This window comes from Eleutherodactylus coqui, chromosome 4, assembly GCF_035609145.1.
Source record: "Eleutherodactylus coqui strain aEleCoq1 chromosome 4, aEleCoq1.hap1, whole genome shotgun sequence".
In the NCBI taxonomy this organism is placed as follows: domain Eukaryota; kingdom Metazoa; phylum Chordata; class Amphibia; order Anura; family Eleutherodactylidae; genus Eleutherodactylus; species Eleutherodactylus coqui.
This window is the reverse complement of record NC_089840.1, coordinates 250,382,781-250,401,804: the sequence shown is the minus strand read 5'-3', so window position 1 is coordinate 250,401,804 and position 19,024 is coordinate 250,382,781. Positions and strand designations below refer to the sequence as shown.

The 19,024-nt window shown below is 47.4% G+C and overlaps 1 protein-coding gene across 7 annotated transcripts in view; it reads right to left on the bottom strand.

The window, feature by feature from the left end:
• PHC1 (polyhomeotic homolog 1) overlaps nt 1-18,740 on the bottom strand; it is a 30,505-nt gene extending 11,765 nt beyond the window's left edge. For 2 of the 7 annotated variants that reach the window (XM_066601054.1, XM_066601059.1), the window contains exons 1-8: nt 18,600-18,740; nt 13,563-13,690; nt 12,628-12,738; nt 11,975-12,052; nt 11,710-11,862; nt 10,394-10,555; nt 2,260-2,581; nt 75-631 (exon numbers count right to left, since the gene is read on the bottom strand). In XM_066601054.1, the coding sequence (XP_066457151.1) occupies nt 75-631; nt 2,260-2,581; nt 10,394-10,555; nt 11,710-11,862; nt 11,975-12,052; nt 12,628-12,738; nt 13,563-13,676 (1,497 nt within the window). In that variant the 5' untranslated portion in view covers nt 13,677-13,690; nt 18,600-18,740. The remainder of the gene's footprint in view (nt 1-74; nt 632-2,259; nt 2,582-10,393; nt 10,556-11,709; nt 11,863-11,974; nt 12,053-12,627; nt 12,739-13,562; nt 13,691-18,599) is intronic. The other 5 variants (XM_066601055.1, XM_066601060.1, XM_066601058.1 and 2 more) reach the window with 3 other exon arrangements.
• Nucleotides 18,741-19,024: the final 284 nt, after the last annotated feature.

The window sequence follows — 19,024 nt, the reverse complement described above, 5'->3', positions numbered from 1 at the left end:
AAACCGATGACCAATTTAAAAAAGAAACCCACAAGAAATGCTTCATGGACGTAGAAAGTCTAACAATGACTCACCTGCAGGACTCCATAAAATGCAGCTTGAGCGTCCTGCACAGCACCTGACACAGCAGTTGGTACGGGGGCCGGAGACGGAGGCAGAGTGATCTGTGTTAAGGAAGACCCCTGTGATGGAACTTGGGGAGCTCCAAGAGCCAGAGCCTGTGCAGGACCCTGTTGTCTTGCACCCACGAGCTGAACAGGAATGTGAGGTTGGTTAGGAGGGGGTGTAGGAAGTGGTCTAGCACTTTGGGTAGGTTTGGTTGGTAGGTGTCCTTGTAGATTTAAAGGCGAAATCCCTTTGCCTGGTTGTTTCGGTTGAATGGGCACAGGAGCTTTAGTTGGCAGATTGGCCTCAGGAGTCTGCAACATAGGTTGTACAACCAGCGTCTGTTGTGCAGGAGTTGCCTGCAGGCCTTGTTGAGAAGGAGCTTGAGGCTGCTGCTGTGCCAACTGCAGGTGGGCAGATGCGTGGACGAGCTGGGACTGACGGTGCTGGTGGATGGCAATCTGCTGCTGGAATACCACCTGCTTCTGTTGTAGGACCGAGTGTGGCTGAATGTGAGTGTAAGTAGCTGATGGAGAATGAAAGAGGAAAAACGTAGAAAGACATCCATTAAAAGAGAGAGTGTTGAATTCAGACAAGGAAATAAATTAGATGAGGAAAACATTAAAGGGAAAAGTTTAGCATAAAAAAAAGAGAAAAAAAACCAAAACACTAAAACAGTCAATTACTTTGAAAAAAAAAACATTAAATTCATATTGTACAAACTACACAAAAAAAATTTGCATTAAATCCTACGCATGAAAAAAAAATAGGCTCATCTTGAAAACTTCTGATTATACATAGGGTGTCCTAAATTGTATACATACAGCTTATAACTCACTGGGGGAGATGAACCAAAAGTGGTGCAAAGGAAAACTGACTTAGTTGCCCACAGCAACCAATCAGATTCCACCTCTGGAAAATGAAAGCAGAGACCGGATTGGCTGCTCTGAGCAACTAAACCAGTTTTCCTTTGCCCTAGTTTTGATTTATTTTCCCCGTGTAATTTTCTCTTCTTTTCAGGCTTAACGGATTAGAAATAATGGGTGAAGCCGGATTATGCTTTGACCAAAGAAATTTATCCTAAAGTGTTACTGGAAGTTTGAAAACGCAGTTGAACTGCAAAGTTTCAGACAGAGTTTCAAACAAATTCAGCACTGTGATTTACTATCACTTGAAACGGTTCAGAATGTCCTCAAAAAATGACTCGTTGTCCGTAAGACTGCGGACAACGAGTAAAATAAGAAATTATATCAAACTATTTCGGTGACGTTATCAAAGGTCCATCATCCCCAGTCAGAGTTACATGCTCCGCCCCTGATCACATGATGGTGATGTCATCACAGGTCCTATTTCATAGCAACTGAGGCCACGGGGATTTGTAGGGGGATGTATAACTCACTCACTTGGGATGACCTCCGGATGGACCTGTGATATCAGTCATGTGATTAGGGGCAGAGCATGTAACTCACTCACTTCGGATGATAAGGGGCGGAGCAAGAGTGAGTGAGTTACATGCTTCGCTCCTGATCATGATGGTGACATCATCAAAGGTCCTTCATGCCAAGTGAGTGAGTTACATGATCTTTCCCCAATCACATGACTGTGCAGTCATCAAAAGTCCTGTAAGCACACAAATGCTGTCTGGCTACGTGTTTGTTAGTATTCCATAGCAACTGAGGCCGCAGGGGTTTGTAGGAAATGGAATACTAACGAACACCTAGAGCAGCCGTATGCTAACAAGACCTGTCACGATGTCACAGTCATGTGATCAGTCACCTTTGTGGGAGCAGTCTGGGGTCACATAAGGGGATGATCAGCATGTTCAGGACTCTGCGGTGCTGCTTTTCATCCCCGTTGTATAAAGAATGCATGTAGCAGAGCTGTATGTGTGACATGCATGTAGCAAAGCTGTGTGGCGCATTGCGCCACTAGAAACACTGGTGGTATACAATTTCCTAATAATTACCAGTTATATTAAAAAATTATATAAATTTTTTAATTTACAGGGTGTCCCGGTGTTTACACACTTTGAATGATTATATATAAAGTTCTAAATTTGGTTTATATGTACACATATATATTTAGTATGCATGTACGTAATTGATATATACATTCAATACTGATGGTAGGCTTGAGATCCCCCTTTGAACTTACCGGAGCTGATGAGGGTCTGGTTGGGTGCTGGTGTTGCAGCTCTGGTCAAGTTGATACCGACACTCTGCTGCACAGCTTCTCCTTCTGCTTTTCTTCCCTCTACTTCCGTTTGACTTCCTTGACTCACTGTGCCCCCTATTGTGCCCATTGGGCTCTTCACAGTTTGTGGTACTGGAGAAGATGGTAGTTGTGAAGGTGCAGAGGAAGAGGGCACCAAGTGAGTGGTTGGTTTGGATTGTGGAGGAGCACCATGAGCAATGGTAGGCCCAGAAGCCGTGGACGTAGGTTGAGTCTGCTGACCTCGAACAGCCAGGTTCTGAACCTAAGTAGAAAAAAAGAAATTGCATCAATTATGTCCAATTTAGTGGTGCATGTGTATAAGGGGAATAGGGATTTATATCCATACATCCCTATGGTGATCAAGGTGCAGTTCTGCAGGACCACATTTCTCGTCTCATTCATTGGGGACTATAGCAAGACCTTGTGTATAACTGCTGCCACTAGGAGGCGGATACTAAGCACAAAAGAGTGCAAGTTCCTCCCACCAGCTATGCCCCCCCCACATGTACAGAAGTAGTAGGTGAAACACAAATTAACACGACATCAAATAAAACAGACCATAATAAGAGATAATGGCACTGTGTGAGATTCAGAAAAGACAGAGGATCCTTTTGGGAAAGGCAACCAGAGCCCATAGAAAATTATTATTAAGCGGGTGCTGTGCCCTTCAATGAACGAGACGAGAAATGGTTTTTATGGTAAGTAACAAAAATCCTATTTTCTCGTCTGTGTCATTGGGGGACACGGCAAGACCTTGGAACGTTCCAAAGCCGTTCCCAAGGTGTTGGTAAAAGAGAAGGCGAGTGTATGCTGGCCCCCGCTAACCCATGTGACCAGGTAGGAATGCATTAGGTAAAACTTAAAAAAATATGAAGCCTTGAAAGTGTCCTTATTGTCGGGGTGGCTGAAGGCTTTGTCGACTTACCAAAAAAACGCTAATGGAATGGCAACCAGCAAAGGTGGCGACGCCCTTGGCCTGTATCAGGAACACTCCACCAGAATATGGAAGAAGATGGAATAGCTTTACAGAGGGAGGCTGTGTGGACTGTGTGTACGAGCGGCTTACTGAAAAACATCACAGCTCAGATTAACCCATAGGCTAGAAGGTACCTACAGTATGAGCCTGAGCCATGCCTTACAGACGATATCTGATAGGACTGAGACAAGGGACAGAACTCAACCTTTAAGAAGGCTGAAGAACAAGCAGGAAAAGGAAAGAAGCAAAAGTACAATTTCATTTCTCCTTTGCAAGCGGCCGAGGCAAGCCAAGATCATGGTAGAATCCACGTTAAAAAGGACTTCCTACTTCTCAAGAAAAGAGCTCACCCTCTGAGCTGGTCTGATCTCGATTGCAGATGTTGGCCATCTGGTTGTCCATGCCTGGAACATAGCAGGCCACGAGAGCCACCAGGTGAGACTTACTCTGTCACAGGATGCTGGACAAGTCCGACTTGACTCTGGAGTCGCGGGTTCTTCTTGGATCGCCTAGGTAGGCCATTACTGTAACAGGCCTTCAACTAACCCAAGCAAGGAAAGAGCAGCAGGGATATGTAGTGTATAAGTAGAAGAGGGAAGGCCTAGAGTTGTAGGATGATGAGCACAAGGTAGGATCTGTACCTGAGCGCTAGACAGGATGGCAGCTCACTGGAAAGCGACCTGCTAAGGGAATCATGAAGGCCAGATGGTCCAGGATTTGTGCAATGGGGGTATACGAGTCTATACAAGGCATACGTGCAGTGTGAGTTTTTTTTTTTAAGGTGAGATGATTACAATGGCCTGCAGTTCTCCCATACCCCGAGACCAGATGACAGGCGTGGTGGAGGAGTAGGTGCTCTTCTCTCCCCAAATTGTACCTACCAGGTCATCCCCCCTGTACCCTCACTCACCTTTCCATCATTTGAGGTACATACGTTACGGCTTTTCCGCCCGCTGTCCATGCGAGTAGCAGTTATCTACCACCCCCCAGGTGCTCCACGCCTGTTTTTGGACCACTTTGCTGCCTGGCTCCCCCATTTCCTATCCTGCGAAATCCCAACCCTCATCTTAGGCGATTTTAACATCCCACTAATGACCCCAACTCCCCATCTGCCTCTCAGCTTCTTTCTCTCACCTCCTCCCTTGGTCTTTCTCAACTCACAGCCTCTCCCACTCACAGGGATGGCAACACTCTGGATCTGGTCTTCCTCCGGCTCTGCTCTGCTTCCAACTTCACCAACTCCCCTCTCCCGCTCTCGGATCATAACCTCCTCTCTTTCTCTGTCACGCTCCCTAACATCTCCCCACACCCACCTACCTACCGTACCTACAGGAACTTTGAGGCCATACACACCCAAGACTTTGCCGAGTCCCTACAGTCCTCTCTGTCCCCTATCTCTCTCCTCTCCTGCCCCAACCTGGCTGCCGATCGCTACAACACCGCTCTCAAACATGCCCTGGATGAAGCGGCTCCCCCCAGGATCCAAGCTATCCGATGTAGAACGCACCAACCCTGGCTCACGCCTCAAACGCGCTTCATCCGGCGGTGCTCTAGAAGTGCTGAACGGCTGTGGAGGAAGTCGCAAACATCCACAGACTTTCTCCACTACAAACTCATGCTCAAAACCTACAACCTCGCCCTGCACCATGCCAAACAAGTCTACTTCACCTCTCTCGTCTCCTCATTATCGCACAACCCTAAACGGCTCTTTGATACTTTTCACTCCCTTCTCAGCCCTAAACCGCAGCCCCCGGTGACGGATCTCAGTGCTGTAGAGCTGGCTGCCTATTTCAAAAAGAAAATTGATGACATCCATCAGGAAATAACTTCCCAATCCCAGACTAGCCCTGACCCTAGTCTTTTCAGCACTGCATCTAGCTCCTGCTCACTGTCTGTACTCAGACCAGCGACAGAGGAAGAAGTCTCCAAACTGCTCTTCTCTGCTCGCCCCACCACCTGCGCTAGCGACCCCCTCCCCTCACACCTCCTCCGATCCCTCTCCCAGTGGTCATCTCCCATCTCACCACTATATTCAACCTCTCTCTGACCTCTGGCATCTTTCCCTCTTCTTTCAAACACGCCATCATATCCCCACTGCTAAAGAAGCCGACTCTTGACGCGACTGACGTTGCCAATTACCGACCCATCTCAAACCTCCCCTTTATCTCCAAACTACCTGAACGGCTGGTTTACTCCCGCCTTGTAAGCTATCAGAGAACTCTCTCCTCGACCCCCTACAGTCTGGCTTCCGACCCCAACACTCGACAGAAACTGCCCTTACAAGGGTATCAAACGACCTACTGACAGCCAAATCGAGGGGCGACTATTCCCTACTGATCCTCCTCGACCTCTCCGCAGCATTTGACACTGTTGACCACAAACTCCTCCTCAGTATGCTTTGCTCCATCGGCCTAAAGGACACTGCTCTCTCCTGGTTCTCCTCCTACCTATCTGACTGCTTTTTTAGTGTTTCCTTTGCTGGCTCTACCTCCCCTCCTCTTCCCCTTGCTGTTGGGGTCCCCCAAGGCTCGGTCCTCGGCCCCCTCCTTTTCTCTATTTACACAGCCCCTGTTGGACAAACCATCAGGAGCTTTGGCCTCCAATACCACCTCTATGCTGATGACACCCAGCTATACACCTCTTCCCGTGACATCTCTGCACCTTTCCTCCAAAACATCACCAACTGTCTGTCTGCTGTCTCCAACACTATGTCCTCTCTCTACCTAAAACTAAACCTCTCTAAAACTGACTTACTGGTATTTCCACCCTCCACAAACCGACCTCATCCTGACATCTCCATCTCAGTGTGTGGCACCACCATAACTCCCAAACAGCATGCCCGCTGCCTTGGGGTCATATTCGACTCCGATCTCTCATTTACCCCATACATCCAATCTGTGGCCCGAACATGTCAGCTGCACCTCAAGAACATCGCAAGAATCCGCTCTTTTCTCACCATAGACACGCTGAAAACACTTGTTGTTGCCCTCATCCACTCACGACTCGATTATTGCAACTCATTGCTGATCGGCCTCCCCTGCACCAGACTCTACCCTCTCCCATCCATCCTGAATGCGGCAGCCCGGTTCATATTTCTGTCCAGCCGCTACTCGGACGCCTCTGCCCTGTGCCAGTCACTGCACTGGCCGCCCGTTAAATACAGAATTCAATTTAAACTTACTACCTTAATCCACAAAGCCCTCCACAGCGCAGCGCCCCCCTATATTGCCTCCCTCATCTCAATCCATCACCCAGCCCGGGCTCTGCGCTCGGCAAACGAAACTAGACTGCACACCCCTCTAATTCGAACTTCTCATTCCCGCCTCCAAGACTTCTCCAGAGCAGCACCGGTCCTCTGGAACGCACTACCAAAGGATACCCGGGCAATCCAGGACTCGAAAAACTTCAGGCGTGCTCTAAAAACGCACCTTTTCAGGGAGGCATACCGCATTCCCTAAACCGACTCCTCTGTATGCCACCTGATAACATGCTCCCTGACCTACTGACTGCAATCCCTGCTAGCTGTCATTAACTGCCCCTGCAGTCATACCGATTCTGCCGTCACACGGCCAAATATCTGACCATTGTCTATGTGTATAGAATCCCTCACTCTCCACCTCGCCATACAGTGCACATCTCCAGCCCTTTACCTTCTGTATCACCCCATTACTTGTAGTATGTAAGCTCGTTAGAGCCGGACCCTCACCCCTATTGTTTCCACCAACTGATTACTATGTAACCGTGCTTCTGTAATTTTTTGTACTTTTGTCTTTCTGTATTCCCCTTGTCTATGTAAGCGCTGCGGAATATGTTGGCGCTATACAAATAAAGATTATTATTATTAGAAAGAAGTAAAATGTGTGATTTAATGCTTGCAGCAACCACTGGAAGTGATGATAGGATAATATGCCTGTCTGATGTGCTCCATTGATGTGTAGGCCATTTAGTTACGGATAAAAGAAATCTACAATTGTGTCCAGTACAGAGATTACCCGTAACTACTCCACTATGGGGGAGGTCACGGATGCTCTATGGTGACAAGAGATTAGCCATGTCAGAAACAACCTGAGGTCTGTCCAATTGTCATTGTATATAGAATCTAGCTCTAACAGGTATTTGTCCTATGGAAGATAGTACTGTAGGCCATGTCAGATAAAGCGTCTCACAGTAATACAGGGACTGTGGATGCAATGTGACTGCCTGATGCTACGAACCATGTCCTATAGAGTCCAGCAGAAATGCATCTACATCTTTAGCAAGATAAGGGAACTTGGTGCATAATAACTGCTTAATCGTGCTTGGAAGGGGTTAATAAGGCAGATGGTGCTTGTCATGAGAGGGGGTAATAAAGCGAATGACGCTTACCATAACTGCAGTCATGTGACAGAGACTTGCAGTACGGAAGAGGGTAAGGAGGCTCACTTGATGCTTGCAATAATCGCATTGTTCACTTTCGCTTATTTGAATAATAATCGTTCCATCTAAAAGCGTCCTAAGGGAGGGGACAACATACCTCTGGATCTAAAATAAGGTAATGGTATCACCAGCAGGAACAAAATGCTATCTTTAGTCATGCGGACTCTATGCCTAGGTTACCTCTATAGCTGATCTGAAGGCAATAAGTGTTACCAAGGTCAGTCATACCCTGAGGACATCAGGGGCTGACAAATCAAGCAGAGGCACACAGTGGGTAGCTGACAAGTCCCTTTGTGAGATCAGGAATTTCATGAATGGCTGCTGGAGAGCTGTTGTGGCTGCTCCTGGTCATATTGCTGAAGAGACTGAGCACAGGAACATCTGGGACTCAGATGACTGCTTCTCTGTGGAAGGTTGTTGTGAGAACAGGACTTGGCCAACTGCCTATATGTTTTAGTGAGGAAGTCCCACCCCATCCGGGGGGCCGCCAGCAGGAAGTCCCACCCCATCCGGGGGGCCGCCAGCAGGAAGTCCCACCCCATCCGGGGGGCCGCCAGCAGGAAGTCCCACCCCATCCGGGGGGCCGCCAGCAGGAAGTCCCACCCCATCCGGGGGGCCGCCAGCAGGAAGTCCCACCCCATCCGGGGGGCCGCCAGCAGGAAGTCCCACCCCATCCGGGGGGCCGCCAGCAGGAAGTCCCACCCCATCCGGGGGGCCGCCAGCAGGAAGTCCCACCCCATCCGGGGGGCCGCCAGCAGGAAGTCCCACCCCATCCGGGGGGCCGCCAACAGGAAGTCCCACCCCATCCGGGGGGCCGCCAACAGGAAGTCCCACCCCATCCGGGGGGCCGCCAACAGGAAGTCCCACCCCATCCGGGGGGCCGCCAACAGGAAGTCCCACCCTCTAATTTTAGCCTGTTGAGGCCTGAGAATTCGGTACCTAAATTAGAATTGCAGGCCCGCAGGGGAGGAGATTCTAGCTCTGAAAGGAGTCCTGGAGGGAGGAAAGCGGTAGGAGAAGATTCCTCTGACCAGCACAGGTGTGGGATAGAGGAGGGCTCTTGTTTGGGATGTGCCCTAAAGAGTTAAAAGAACGAGGAGGAGGATGGGGGAAGCAAAGGAAGACATCCTCACCAGAAAGCTGCTCAGGACATAAGGAAGCACTGAAAAACCCCAGAACATACATAGTAACATAGTATGTTAGGCTGAAAGAAGACAATGTCCATCTAGTTCAGCCTGATTCCACCCCCTCCTCTTAAGGAGGGAAGAATGTGTCCCAGATAGTGGATGGAAGGGGAAGTGTCCTGGACGATGGAGGGAAGGAAAGAATGTGTCCCAGAAGGAGCATGGGAGGGATGGAGGGAAGTTTCTATACTTACCTAGCCTGGGATACTTTCTGAAATGAGAAGCTTGGCCTGGGTAGTAAAAGTCCAGCAGTGTCCCCCTCTGACTCACCTCCTCCTTGGTGAGGAAGTGCTCCGGCCAGGAGCTCAACATATTAGGGGGACTCTATAGCTGGCAGGTCACGGAATAGTTAGGGCTCATCTGTACATTCTTTTCTTCTGAAGGTAGGGCAGGCAACAAAGAGGTTAGAGCCACTCTGTTCTCCCTACTCATGTGGGGGAACAGGGTGATCTGGTGCCAGGCCTTTATTCCCAACCTAAAAGGGGGAAAAAATAAAATGTGTAATTGTAGACCAGCAGTCAAAACAGATTTAGCTCAATGCCTGCAGGAGGGGCATAGCTGGTCGGGGGAAATGACACCTTTTTGTGCTTACAGTTGGCCTCCTAGTGGTAGCAACTATACCCAAGGTCTTGCTGTGTCCCCCAATGACACAGATAAGAAATGTATCTTTTTTCTGTCTTTCATGAAAAAGCACTCACTCTTAATACTATTAACATCCAACTTGTAACAAATCAGAAAAAAACTAGCTAGAAAACCTTTAAAGTGACCCTCTGCTCCCAGATAAACCACGATAGCCAAACAGCCTCCCTAATGTGCATTGTGGCTTTGTTGTGCATCAGTAGTCTAAACTGCAATTGGGAAGATGGAACAAATGCCCACCTTTAAACAAGCCTTATGACAATGACTAAAAATATAAAGCAAATTCCAGAGTCTTCTCCAGAAAGGAAAGATAACAGTGTACAGGCAGCTGTTTCGTGCTGTTTGCCCCTCATCAGTGTGCAGTAGGTATCTGTATGCCTCGCTGGCAGGCCTATGATGTGAGTCGGGAGCTGCTCTCCCTAAGCAGACACTGTACCCCTCCTAGCTCACATCTACAAGCCTCTCACTCAGCCAGAAACCTACTGTACAATGATGAAGAGCAAACACCAACAGTCTGTCTGTACATGGTTAGGTTTTCCTTCTGGCAAAGACTCTGACTTTGGCTCTATATTTCCAGTGACTGTAACAAGGCCTGTTAAAAGGTCTGATGCTGACTTGCAGGAATGCTGCCTTCAAATAGGTGGCGCTGTAGAGGCATTTTTCCTTCCTCTGATTTTCAGTGGTCTAAGATGCTATGTGCTGTTCTGATTGGCTAGCACTGCTCAATCAGGGCAGCATCTAGTGTCTTAGACCACCGATGCACAGCATGTAACGGGTAGTTAGAGAAGTGGTGAGATCATATATTGAGTTGTCCAGGAAAGGAGAATCACTTGAACTCTTAAACTACTTGACCACTTACCTGGTCAGAGTCTTGATGCATGCCTTGGTTCTGGGGTGATGCCACTTCCTGCTGGACTGTAGCAACAGAGCCATTGGGCATTAGAATAAGTTGAGGGTTCAAAGGGACACCACGATTAAGAGATCGGTTCACTTGTAAAAGGTTACCAAGCTGTGGCTGCTGCTGAGAGAAGACAGAGGATTAGCCAAAAAGAAGATGTGAAGAGCAAAAGCAAGATACAGACATCTTCTGCAGACAGTTTAGTGCGACAAACACAGGATCTCAACAAATGCATAAAAGAGGCACCGTGACACGCTAATCATCCAAAACGTTCCGGACCAGTACTGGCTGCAAATTACAATAAATACTGTATCTAGAACAAACCTAGAAAGAAGACCTATAAAGTTGTACGTAAAAGGCAATAAATGGGTTAAAGGGGATGTCTCATAGGGACCCCCACCTCTATTAGCCAGAAGGGAGAGTTGCTTAAAAAAAAAAAAAAAGAAAGAAAAAAAAAAGAAAAAAAACAGCTCCTACTCATTCAGACTAGGCACATCTGAATTGCTGCCATTTAATACTACATATCCCTGGCAGCGACCGCTCTCGTATAAAAGGGGTTGTCCATGATGAGACATCTTTAAGCTACCTAACCTTATAGGCGCTGTGCTAAGATTAAGAGTTAACTACATCCACAGGACTAGCGATACCCATCTGACTGCTGAGACCACCCACCGATCACAAGAATGGGAGACCTGAGGTTCCCCAAATAAACGGAGTAGAAGTCCAGCTTGCGCACTGCTGCTGTATCAATTTCAATGGGATGGCCAGAGATAGAGTTCAAGCGCTTGGCTTTCTCCAGCAGTAGAACTGAAATTAATGGAGTGGCAGTGTGCATGCTCGGCCGCCGCTCCAGTCACACAGTAGGACTGAGGACCCCCCCCCCCCCCCACATACTTGTGATAGAAGGGGGTCCCTAGACCAATGAAATAATTTTGAATCTTGACCCAACCTGTTTAATAGTGATTACTATCAGATGCCTATACTTTTTTTTTTTTTTTTTTTTTTTACACATTAATGCAAGCATGCCTGAAAATATGAGTAACCTTGAGCTCATCATATGAAGCATTGAAGTTCCATGAGTTTTACCACTGCACTAAAATGTATCTTCAGATATGCTTGCATGCATTGAAATTCTTTTTCTTACAAGGCCCTAAATATTGCATCTTCAAAACACACTACGAGGTCACCCACTGATTTACATAGGTACCATGTAATACTACGTTTCAGGATATTATGTAGCTGTAATCCCACAGAAATGTATTGATCTTCTCACTTACCCGAAGGTACATTTGAGTCTGTGACTGGCTGAGAGGTGGAGAGCTGGCATTGCTGAGCAAAACTGATTGAGTGAGTGTGGTGGCACTGGGGGCAGTGACATTCTGGGCACGACTCAGGAGCTGGGCTGAAGAGCTGGTCGATAGATTTGCCTGCTGAGAACATTAAAAAAATGAGCGCACGACTTACACCAATGAGACAGTTCTGTAGCTGTTAAAAAGGCATTGAACCCCTGATTATTCTTATATTAGGTCAATAGCTACTAACCGAGCCTTGCGTGGTGCTCGTCTGCTGATTGGAAACAGTGTTAGGTGAGGCAGCCTGGCGGGTGGCAGCAATTGTCGCCTGTAATGGCAAAATAAAATAGTTAAAGCCCATGTTCTATGTGAAACAGATAAACTTGTGTTCGCTAGTTGGCTTACTTAGCTGACAAGTGGGTTATTCCAGGACAAATCACCCAAGGGGTAACACTCGACCCTCTCCAATTTTTAAGATTTGTTAGTTACTAGAATGTATATAAAAATCTCACTTTTCAGACCCATCAGGTCACGGGGTCAAGAAACACACGGGGTGGTAATTTTCCAAAAGAATCGTAATTGCCTATTGTTTTCAATGGGACAGTCAAACGTCATGTGATGTGCATGCGAATGTGATGTGATGTTTCCCATTAAAATCAATAGGAAACACTTGCCGATCCCCCCCCCCCCACACACACGTATGAAACAAGCGCTAAAGGATCACAATTTCACTGCAGTGATGCGAGGCATTTTTGCATAAAATAAACTCTTTGCAACCACGGGTAAAACGCACGTTGACAAGTGCGGTATCGGGCCGGGTTCCTCAGCCCGATATCGTTCTTGCACGTGTGAATGTAACCTTATAGACATAAAACCCAAGTTCTATAACTGACAATCACTTACCTGCTGAACTGCAGCAAGACTATGTAGTTGTGCATTACTCAACTGCTGCTGCAACATCAACTGGTGAAAGTACTGCGCCGCATTAGGTTGTCTGTGTAAAGCCTGCAGAGCCTGCGGAGAAAAGATTATATTAGCGACCACATAGACCCTGAATCTCGCACTTCTATTATTGGGGCTAGGGCAGGATGCTGCAATACAATGTAGTTACTCTATAATAATGATATTAATGTATGCAACGATAAGCACCAGCAATCAAACACAACTCAAGGGGCGTTTAAAGGATCAATTCCCATCCATGGAACATGCTCATATTTCCAATGGATACCTACACATTGATTAGCATTTCCTGTGAGGTCTCAGAGAATGAAAATGCAAGGAAATCAAACCCAGAACGGTTATGGCTGAGAACAGAAAATAAGCAATCAATGGAAGTCATCTGATGAAAAATCTACAGTTGTAGACATTCTGGTTCACTGCCTATAGAATTGCCCTGTTTTTGCCCTATTCCTGAGAATAGGCATCAACTGCTGATCGGTGGGGATCCTGAGCGGTGGACCCGTACCAATCAGCTGATGCTCTGGCTTAATGGTCAGTGCAGTGGTAGTCAGGCATGGAAGAATAATACAAGGCTTCACTCTCATTGCTATCAATAGGAGTGATACTTTCTAATACACTTCCTGCTTTGACCGCAGTGAGCGGCCAGGAAATATAATAGAAGGCATTGCTTCCATCGATTTAAATGGGAGTAAAGCCGCCTATTACACTTCCGCCTCTGACCACTGATGCAGACATCCAGCCAGCTGCATTGACAGTGGGACAGTGATTGGCAGTGATCCAGAGCGGCAGGACCCTGCCGAACAACCACCAATTCAGGACAGGTCATCAATAGTAAATGTCTGGAATATCCCTTTAATTAGTCCATATACGACACATACCTGGACAGCCTGGCGTTCATAAAGAGACATCTGCGATATCTGTGGACGGGAGCTGGCGCTGGAAGCTGTACTCCCATTGGTGGAAGTAGAGTTCTGTTCACTCTCAGTCTCCATATTGGTTCGCAGATCTGTTAAATAAATATAGCATTTTTAGTATCAAAAATTATCACTGTTAACCAGCTGAGTGCCGACCGTGGCTGATGTGCCCTACAGCAAAGCAAAAAGGGGGCACAATGCAGCTTAGAAGGACGTTACAGTAACTGGTTCCCCAGTTTGAGATTGTATGACTCCCATGTCTTGGCTTCTCGTTTGGGTCAGTCCATGTGACAATGGGATGTTCTAGTGAATGGTGCTTCAAACGAAGTGAGTAACTGTCATACCCATTAGGCTGCATTCACACGGGCAAGTACAAAAACTGACCCTTTTCTGTGTGATTTTATTGCGATTTTTATGTGTGATGTGCAACACAAAAGATGCGATCCACAGACGAGCCTCTCCTCATTTGTCCAGACTCGTTTCTGATTATTGACTCATGTAAAAGAGCCATCACCTTACAATCACTGAGCTCAGCAGCGACGATGGCATCCGCCCTGCTCTATAAGGCCCGCTTCACACGACCGGATTTCAATAGCTGAATCCGCGATAGTCACCTGCGCAGGCGATCCGCGGCATTCCACGCCTATTGAAAAAAATAGAACATTCGCATGTCCGCTCAGATGAGAGGAGAGTGACTGCGGTTTCCACAAGTGGATTTAAAAATCACAGTATGTTCTAATGTTCTATTTTGTGCATAATCCGCACGGATGGCTTCCATTCCATCGCCTAGCGACGGTGTTGGGAAAAACAAACAAACAAACAAAAAAACGGTACTGCACATGACCGACGGTCAAAAGCAGGTACGTGGGGTCGCTGGCCAGGGTCAGAGTCGGAATCCGGCTCTTCCACGTGCAGCCGGCAGATAGCCCTTCACCTGAAAAGATATTGCTACTAATGCAATTCCCTTTGGTTTTAGCGGTTTTTAATACACCTCATCACCCACTGTATGGGGCGCGTTCAAAACCGCTGTCGAACGCGTTTGAAAACTGTGTACAACACAGTGTTTTTACAGACGCCTGTGTGAGAGCAGCCAACATAGTAAAGTAGCCCAAATCCAGAGGTCATAAACTGATTGGTCTAAGCGATAGCGCCAATTCTGATTATTCGCACATCTACGTTGAAGACACTATTGATTCCACATCTATTCCCCAAGTCGGTACGTTTCTCAGCAGATTCTTATTAGCGCACGGATATTTGCTGCCTGAAAAAGCATTTTCTACTATATTACAATCTAGGACCTAACGGACGGCTCCGACACTCATCAGAAAGGGGGTCGTTAGATGCGTCAGGCCTCATAACCCCGGCCATATTACGCTGGCGTACGAAGTATATTCTGCCTCCGATCTCATTCGGGCTGACTGTTCTTCGGGTGCTTTCATATGGGCCGAAATTCATCTGCATTACGCACGCAAATCCGCTGCAGCAAATCTCATGCCAAAATCTGTAATTCTCGTTACGCATTTTGGTGCGAAATTGTCTCAAAATTAAGTCATTTTCAATTCTACATGAAAATCTGGATGCAGGATTAACCAGGGCTTACGGCGCCTCCTGCAGGCTAATCCCACCACTGTGAAAGCTCCCTTAGTTGCATTCAGAAACAAATCACGGCATTCCCCATCCTACGGGGGGGGGGGGGGGGGGGGGGGAGGGGGGATGATATTTTCCACTCCAAATATTGCCATAAATATCCATTTTTTAAAGTTTTTTTTTGTAACAATTAGAACGTGATTTTTTTTAGTCCCTTTATAGGAGGCCTATTGGAACAACATGAGGAATAAAACCGGCTTGATACATAGAACACACCGCGTGAAAGAAAAACAAAAGCGCCACAAATTAACTGCTGGCTTTAATGTAACATGCGGACGCAGTGTTTCTAACACAAAAAACCCAAAGGCCATATTTCCACGGACCTCAGCGAGTTGCACACAGCCCACGGACACCCACCCATGTGCTGCGCAGGACGCCACGCGTTACAAGTCCTATTTTCATGCAAACGTCACATGGAAATAGTGCATGATCGAAAAACGGCAGCGTGTCCCATCGGCGCAAGCGGGAAAAAAAAAATAAAAAATCTATGTAAATTAACTTATTGAAAATAATTACAAAGCGCGAGCCCTGCGGTGGGACAATCTCTCAGAGCTTGTGCATTACCTTCGCCCATGTTAATACATTCTGGCACTTGATGACCAACAGATAATCATCGGGGACCAGCTGCTCAGATCCTTGCTGATCTCCTGATCCGCAAGACAGCTGTAGCTTCGATCAGTTCCGGATGCACCGACCATAGTGCAGTGGCTGCAATACCAACCGGGGCCACTGTGCTGTGCTCAGCACACTCCGCTTCCTGCGCTAATCGCAGCGACAGCTGCCCTGGGAATCAGCTGATCGTTAGAGTTCAAAGTATCACGTCCTTATTGGTTATCAATGCAAAAAATAAAAAGTAGAAGTCCCAGAATACCCCTGTAAGTCCGCCTTCACACGAGCCGTATCGGCTGTGAGATTTCTGCAAACCCGATGGCTAAATCGTCACCTAAATAGTGCGGATTTGTCCGAGGATTTCCTTGTGGACGCATTACGGATTTTAACCCTCATATTTCAAGGGGTGAATTCTGCAGCATAAACAGGCATCCCGGAGATGTAGGATCCACAGTGCAGAATGGGGCTCACTCACATGGGCGGATGTGTTCCGTGTATTATGCGCAGTGCTTAAAGCCCATTGATTTCTATTGGCCCCTCACATATGCCTTTTTTTTTAAGCATGTGAAAAAAACACAGCATATCCTACTTTGGCGCTTAATACTCACCAATATAGACTACGGAGATGTAACATACGCAGCGAATGCACATATGACATGCGTATCTGCTGTGTGTACTGCCTATTGCGTGCGGCACGATCGCCTGTGTGAATTACGGAAAACTTCTGCATCATGGGAAGGAAATTTATGAGACCTTCTCCGCACGGCTCGCACTGTAAACGCTGCAAAGTCTCCACAGCAGAATCCGCTGCTGACGTTCCGCCGCCCGTGGGGAGGCGCTTACAGGGGTAGACCAGGTTTTAAATATGACTGCAATGGTGTTAAAACAATAAAATCGGCGCTACTTACCTGTTCGTTCCTCCGGGCAACCAGCGCCGCTGCCCCCGCAGTCCTTGTTTACAAACTACTATCACCTGACTGCTGCAGCCAATCAGAAGCATCACAACTCAGATGCTGGGAGGCAGGATGCCAGAAGAAAGGCATGTGACCACTGCTGCCTCCGATTGGCTACAGGTGGCAGCTGATTCTAAACCAGGACTGCGGGAGCGCCGGGGAAAGGAACGGGTGAGTAACGCTACTTCTATTGTTTTAAGACAGTTACTTCCATTTTTTTTCTTTAAATTGTCCGCCCCTGGGCCACCCCTTTAAGCCGGGCTCACACGAACGTATATGAATTGCGTATTACGCGGTCAATGGCAGTACATTGATTTTCATTGTTTCATTCGTGTGAACGGCCCTGTTGTTTCCTAGGGGTGCGTATGTACGGCATATTTTATGTATGTCACTAGGAAACATGAGATGCAAAAAAAAGACGAAACCATGGACGCCAGCGCAGAACAGCATGTGTAAAATAAGCCAATCACGTGCAGGCATACAAGTGCAAAAATGCAACAATACACAGTTCCCAACGCCAGTACAACCCTGTGGTTTTTACGCAGGGTATTACCGTACGGTCATGTGAGCCCGGACTTAAGAGCGCCAATGTGAACCCGGCGATCTACTATACGGGCTCCGTGCATTCGCCTTTTGCTGCGTTTCTGTAGCTAAAACGTGATTTCTTCCTACCGGTAAATATGGTGCACGCAGATATGATATCCGATCCAGATTTCAGTTCATCACCAATTTCAAGGCCCTTTCTTTCTGTCAGTGAATGGAAGATTCCTTGTTTACATCCAAGGTCTCGATACTTCTAGCGATTAACGAGGATCTATCGCGTCCCGCACCGCCATGTCTGCCCACTACGGCTGCCATGGCTCCCTCCGGTCCCTGGACTCATTTTCCTCCCACGATGGAAGGGTCGCTTTAGAGCGTTGTCCAGTGACTAGATCACACGTTAATGACAGCTGCACGCGTTAAGAATAATACATCCACCATGCCGTCCTCCTGGGCTTTGTTGTCCAACAGACACCATGTGACCGCTGCAGCCAATCAGAAGCAGCAGGAGCATCACCACCCACTGGCACATCCTGGGCACCATGATGCCAGAGTTAGGAATGGCGACATTGCAGCGGTCATGTGGTCAGACAACAACATCCAGGACGACTACGGGGCTGCAGCACGGGATCGTCGGGGCTGCGGACGGGTAAGTAGCGCCGGACTTGTTATTTCAACGCATGTGCACCTGTCATTAAAAAAGTCCCCTGGTCACCGGACAATCCCTTTAAGTTTCATTAAAGGGAAATTTCTCTAGAACTTTTGTAAAAAAAAAAAAGTGCGCCGTCTCGGACAGATCCAGCGTGCGCCATTTTATTGTACATCCCAGCAAAAAGCATTGTTACATCCGGTACCTCAGCATTACGGTGACTAGAAATGGCGCATACAGACAGGCGACGAGACCGGTCAACGTCATGCGAATTAACATCGCCAACGTAATCAGTGCATTATTAAATGGGTGTGGCTAATTTGCAGATCATGTGACGCGTACAAAGTGATACACAATATCTTTCAACGCCAAAACAATGGCCGTCCAATCAAAGTGGGTCCAACCGGTCATCGCCACCATATGGTCTGGGTATGGGGGGGAAGAAGCTGCTGGGGGTGGAGGTGCAGGGAGACAGCTGGAGCCCCCTGTATACCTATAGTACATAGACAGAGGGGGAGGAGCTCCATGTCCCCACTACACATATATATACACACAGTCTAGGGGAGCCCGAGTATCTCCCGCCATTCCCTCTTCACTCCTCACCTGTCAGGCCTCCGGTCCGGCGCTGACCCCTGACCTCTCCCCCTGCGGTCCCCCGCTGACCTCTGACCTCTCCCCGCCGCTCTCACTTCGAGCTCTGTTTCTCCCTCTCTGTCTGGTTCTTTCTCTCAGCTCCTGGCGTCATTTCCCGTCAGACAGCCTGACTTCCGGGACACGTGACCTGCTCCCCGCCTCACTCCTCCTTCTATCACCTTTCACTTGGTTGTCATGGAGACGGAGAGGGGCTCAGAGGGCCGGCGCTGGGTGCTGTGTATATATAGCGCTGCCAGCTGCTGTGGAGCAGTATATATATATATATATATATATATATATATATATATATATATATATATATATATATATATATATATATATATATATATATATATATATATATATATATATATATATATATATATATATATATG